The sequence below is a fragment of the Panthera tigris genome, chromosome B4 (assembly GCF_018350195.1).
Source record: "Panthera tigris isolate Pti1 chromosome B4, P.tigris_Pti1_mat1.1, whole genome shotgun sequence".
In the NCBI taxonomy this organism is placed as follows: domain Eukaryota; kingdom Metazoa; phylum Chordata; class Mammalia; order Carnivora; family Felidae; genus Panthera; species Panthera tigris.
Genome location: NC_056666.1, coordinates 92,911,006 through 92,916,720, shown reverse-complemented (window position 1 = coordinate 92,916,720; position 5,715 = coordinate 92,911,006). Strand labels below are relative to the sequence as shown.

Here is a 5,715-nt window from a genome sequence, read left to right as displayed (position 1 = left end):
GTCTTTGAACAACACTGATCTACCATCCCTGCTTTTCAATTCCTTCATATCCCATTTCCAGTGCCTTCTTCAGTTCTGTAATTTAGTCCAAAGAAATCTTTTTTTTTAATATTTTTAAATGTTTATTTATTTTTGAAAGAGAGAGACAGAGTGTAAGCAGGGGAGGGCAGAGAGAAGAGGGAAACACAGTATCCGAAGCAGGCTCCAGGCTCCTAGCTGGGGCTCCAACCGACAAACCATGTGTGAGATCATGACCTGAGCGAAAGTTGGATGCTTAACCGACTGAGCCACCTAGGTGCCCACAGTCCAAAGAAATTTTAGATACTGTGTTCATTCAGAACTATTCACCTCTGATGTTCCTGTGTTTCTTGCTCTGGTCTGCTTTTAGATAAAAATGTCTTGTTTTTCTGATTAAAAGAAGTAACACATGTTTGCTAGAAAATTCTTTCAGAAAATACAAAGATGCAAAAGAGAGAATCAAAACACTGCAATCGAGGGCATACCACACGGCATTTTTGTAACCTTTGCAACTTTTTGTTAGGAATAGTTTTTTTGTTTATTTTCTGAGATGGGATCTTACTATACATTTTGCTTTTATAATCTGATTTTTGCCACTCAGTGATTTATCTTCACATGCCAATAAACACAGATCTACATCACCATTATTATGGCTCAAAAATAATTTATATTATGACTATAATATTCTTTATCTAGGCCAGGGTGTCACAACCTCAGCACTATTGACATTTGAGCCAGATAATTTATTGAAAGCGTTGTACCGTGCATCATAGGATGTTTTACAGCATCCCTGCCCTCTACTCGCTAGATGCCAGTAAGACTAGCCCCCTAGTCATGATGGTCAAAGATGTTTCCAGCTATTGCCAAATGCCTTCTGTGGGCAATATTGCTGCAGTTGAGAACCACTAATATAATCAATCTGCTATGATTTGACATTTCATTTACCTACTTTTTCATAATTAAAAACAGTGGTGCTAATAAAGATCCTAACATATATAAACTCAGCACTTCTTCAAATTACCTGTATAGCTTAAATTCCTAGAAAGGAAAAACATACTTTTTTTTTTAGTTTATTTATTTATTTTTTACTTTTAAAAAATGTATATTTTTTAATCTTTATTTTTGAGAGAGAGAGAGAGACAGAGACAGAGCTCAAGCAGGGAGAGGCAGAGAGAGAGGGAGACACAGAATCTGAAGCAGACTTCAGGCTGTCAGCACAGAGCCTGACGCAGGGCTCGAACTCACCAACCGCGAGATCATGACCGGAGTCGAGGTGGGACACTTAACCCATTGAGCCACCTAGGCGCCCCTATTTTTTTATGTTTTAGACAGAGGGAGAGAGCAAGTATACAAGCAGGGGAGGGGAAGAGAGAGGGAAAGAGAGATTCCCAATCAGGTTCTGTGCTATCAGCACAGAGCCCAACATGGAGCTCAAACTCACGAACTGGGAACTCAGGACTTGTGCCGAAATTAAGAGTCAGACACCTAACCGACTGAGCCACCTAGGCGTCCCAGGAATAACATATTTTAATGTTGATGTCTATTGCCAGATAGTCCTCCAGAAGGGTTGTATCAATTTATAGTACCATTTAAACAGCAAAAATGACATTTCCTCAGATTTTGTCCAAGAACTATTAATCTTTTAACTCTTTGTTAGTGATGGGACACCTGGAGGGCTCAGTCAGTTAAGCAGCCGACTCTTGATTTACCCTCAGGTCATGAACTCATGGTCGTGAGTTCAAGCCCTGCATCAGGCTTTGTGCTCACAGCACAGAGCCTGCTTCAGATCCTCTGCCTCCCTCTTTCTTCCCCTACCCCGCTCACACTCTCTCTCTCCCATTCTCTCTTTCTCAAAAATAAACATTAAATCTTAGTGAAAAGTAAAACATAATACTACTTTGCCCTTTTAATTTGTAAATTATTTGATTTGCTAAGCAGGTTAGTAACTTTCACTATGTTTATTGGCCGTTTGTATTACTGCTTTTGTGAGCTGCAAATTAAATGTCTTTTGTCCACTCTTGATTTTGTAAGAGCTAGTAATTATTTCTTCCAGTTTGTAATTTTTCTGGTAACATTATGTGAGTTTTCCTTTACAGAAAGTATACATTTTTTATGTCGTCAAATTATCAGTCTTTTTATTGTGGTTTTACTGTTAGTGATGTCATGCTTAGAAAGATCACCTCTGGGGGCACCTGGGTGGCTCAGTCAGTTGAGTGACCGATTCTTGATTTCGGCTCAGGTCTTGACCTTGTGATTCTCGAGATCGAGCCCTTGGGGTGGAGGGGGCACTACGCTGACAGCACAGAGTCTGCTTGGGATTCTCTCCTCTCTCTGCCCCTCCTCCTGTTTCATGAGTTGGAGACCCATATAGGGCTCCCCGCTGGCCACTCAGAGCCTGCTTGGGATTCTCTCTCTCCCTCTCTCTCTGCCCCTCCCCTGCTCATGCTGTCTCTGTCTCTCTCAAAAATAAATAAACTTAAAAAAAAAAATCCACTCAAAACCCCAACAATGTCGTATTAAGATTTTCCAACTCTTAGAAATCTGGTTTCTTTTTTTTGTTTTTTGTTTGTTTTTTGAGGGAGGGAGATCACGCACTCAGACACATGCATGGGGGAGGGGCAGAGAGAATCCCAAGTAGGTTCCACTCCCAGTGATGAGCCAGAGGCGGGTTCCATCCCACAACTGTGAGATCATGACCTGAGCCAAAATCAAGAGTCAGGGGTTTAACAGACTGAGCCCCCCCAGGTGCCCCAGAGTCTATTTAAAGACTTAAGAATCAAAGTAGATTACTGAATAAACACCTCACAGTTCTTATAATGCGCCTGCCAACTTCAGTTAGGTAGGTATAAATATTATTTCCATTTTACAGACCGGGAAACTAAGGCACAGTGGGTTGACACAACCTCTGAGAGTCAGAGCAAGTGATTGGGACCCAAATTGTGCGCTGGCTTACAGTCTTAGGTTTTGCGTGTCTCCGCCCTGCGGCCTGGGAATCACAGGAGGCCTCATTGTTCCTAAGAGCCCGATTCTACAATAGTATCTCTATCTGCAACAAAGAAGAGGCAGGCAAATCAATGCCGGTTTTCAGTTCCTGACCGCATATTTGATTCACTCAAGGCACTTTTAGAAAATATCCTTTCCAGGGCCTTTCCGAGAGAAATTCTGTCCAATTAGTCTTGAGTGAGGCACTACTATTAGTTAAAGAGGTTTAACACATTAGTTAAACATTAGTTTAACACATTAGTTAAAGATAGTTTAACACATCTGTTAAAGAGGAACGTTATTCCCAACTCAGTGGTTTTCAAGCTTTTTGTATTCGCTGGACCCCTGACACCAATCTCCAATTACTTTCAAAGGTAATGTGTGGCAGGTGTGTGAGGTCTTTGCCCACACCACGAACCACCTGTCGGTTTTGGTGAACTCTTTGTTATCCCTAGTGCAAATGTAGACCACCCTGTTCTTCCAGAGAGAAGCATTTTAGGAAGAGGGGACTGAACTTGGCCTAGGGAGTAATGGTGAAGGGAGTGGTGGATTTACAAATAATGGCTTTGCTTCCTTCCACGTGATGTCCAGTTGTAAATTTCACGTAGTCAATCTCCTCCACCAAATAACTTGTCGGAAATTTTCTTGTACTCTACACTTGGCAGTTTAAAACTTGTACACACCTGCGTTCTTCTGTCTTCAATTCCCACGCATCCCTCAGTCCTCAAAGCTATGGCACAGCTGGGAGCGCGGCCCCCTAGGGCTCACGCAGTAGAGGCCGGTAAGAGCCACGTGGAGCTCTGGCCACATCCCTTGGGCCACGGGCCCAGCTCTTAAGGGCTGCAACTCACAGCAGCAGGAGGCAGCCAACCGCCCGCGTGCCCCTCGTTGGAGCCGTGGCCCAGGAGAGGACACGCTTCCAATCCAGGACGCTAAAACCTGGGACCGCGACAGGCGACTTGGCTTTTCGCCGCGCTCCACCGCCCACCGGCACGTGCCGACGCAGCCCCGGAACCCCGAAGCGCGCCAGCCCCGGTTTGCCCAGGTGCGAAGGGCGCTGAGCCTCCCGGGCCGCGCCTCTCGGCCCCGCCCAGGAGGGACCCGCGCGGCTCCTGAGTGGGCCGGCGGGACGTCAGTCAGGCCTCGGGGGCGGGGCCCGGGTTGCGCCCGTCCCCCGGCTGGCTATAATGTCGGGCCCCGAGTGCCTGCCGGCGGCGGGTGGAGGTGCGCGCCTGGGCAGGGGTGAGGTTCAGGGCGTGCGGAGCCCCGCGCAGCTGCCGCAGCTGCCGGCCGGCCGGTGACGACTCCGGAAGGAGAGGGAGAGAAGGAGAGGGAGGGGCGGGAGGCGGCGGCGGCGGGATGGAGGGCACTCGGGGCTGCCCGTGCTCAGTTTGCACCAACTCCCGAAGGTGCTGCTTCCAACTTTTACCTCCTTGGAAGCCGGGAGCCGTAGTGTCAGGAGCCTTGACATTAAGCGTGCTGATCCGAGCTAGTGACGCCCACAACCTCTCCCCCTCACCCCCCCCCCCCTTTTTATCTGTTCTCAGCTTTGTTATTTTTATTCATCTCTAGAAAATGGACTTCGCCCGCCTCTGGCTGGGGCTGCTGCTGCCTTCGGTAGCTGCGCTGGATTTCGGATACCACCACCAGAAGGGGATGGAAGAGTTTTTGAAGAATGTGGCCCAAAACTACAGTTCTATCACTCGCTTACACAGTATTGGGAAATCTGTGAAAGGTAGGGTCCATCTCGTGCGCTTTCCCAAACTCCCGGTCCTTGCTTTCATTCATTAAATCTGCCTTAGCTTCCTGTCCCCTTGCCCTGAAGCTGCTCAGGGGAGCTCCAAGCGGGTAAACCGGTGCCTTGCGTGTTGGTCGTTTTCTGCTTTTGTGTGTTGTGTTGTCTTGTGTTATTTTGTCAACGCAGTAGTAGGAAGACCTGAATTTTACCAAACGTCTCTGCTGGCATTCAGTGTCATTGCGTCCTACGCGTTAACGGCGTTCTTTTTGCGCTCTTGCGCTGGTTGCTTGGGATGTGTATTTTTTTTTTTTTCTTGGTAGATAAACTTCTGTCAGGAAAGTCTCCGTTTAGCCATCGCGGCTTTCCCTTTTTGTTGGCTTCTTTAAATATGATTTGGACTGTTAGTATCATTTTTTTTTTCCAGTCTCTTTTAAGCTAACCTAATTTCTGTTGGTGAGATTTCTGTCATTCGTAATTAGCCCTGTGACTTAAAATGATGCAGAAATATTATTTCTGTAAGTTTCTTTTAATGTTAAAAGTAGGTAAGATTTGTGTCATGTGTAATTAGCCCAATGGCTTAAAGTTATGCAAAAAAAAAAAAAAAAAGGCTCTGACACCGATCAGAGACTGTTTTAAAAATTATCCATTTGAATAAAACGATTGCTGGTTAATAAACGTTAGCAATGATTGGGACAGGCATTTTCACGTTTATCATTTAATTAATTTAGAAACTATATTAAATATAAATATATAACTACATATTAAACCTCATTTTTATAGACAGGAAATTTAAATCAGAGATATTATTTTGCTCAAGGTCACCAGGTGGTAGATTTTATAACCAGGATTGGCATTCAGATTGTTCTACTTAAAGGCTTAGATATTTTGGGGAGAAGGCAAATACTTTTAACAAACATTATTTCTTAATCTTTTTATTTTGGTACCCCTAAAGAGATTACCTGAAAGTTTAATGCTTA

At 45.0% G+C, this 5,715-nt stretch overlaps 1 protein-coding gene across 2 annotated transcripts in view; it reads left to right on the top strand.

Moving 5' to 3' along the window:
- The first annotated feature begins 4,204 nt into the window (after positions 1-4,204).
- The window catches only part of CPM (carboxypeptidase M), an 84,929-nt gene continuing 83,418 nt past the window's right edge, over positions 4,205-5,715 (top strand). Inside the window, exons 1-2 of one of the 2 annotated variants that reach the window (XM_042992723.1) lie at positions 4,205-4,224; positions 4,573-4,735. In XM_042992723.1, coding sequence (XP_042848657.1) covers positions 4,576-4,735 — 160 coding nt within the window. In that variant the 5' untranslated portion in view covers positions 4,205-4,224; positions 4,573-4,575. Of the gene's footprint in view, positions 4,243-4,572; positions 4,736-5,715 lie in introns of both variants that reach the window. The other variant, XM_042992721.1, reaches the window with a different exon arrangement.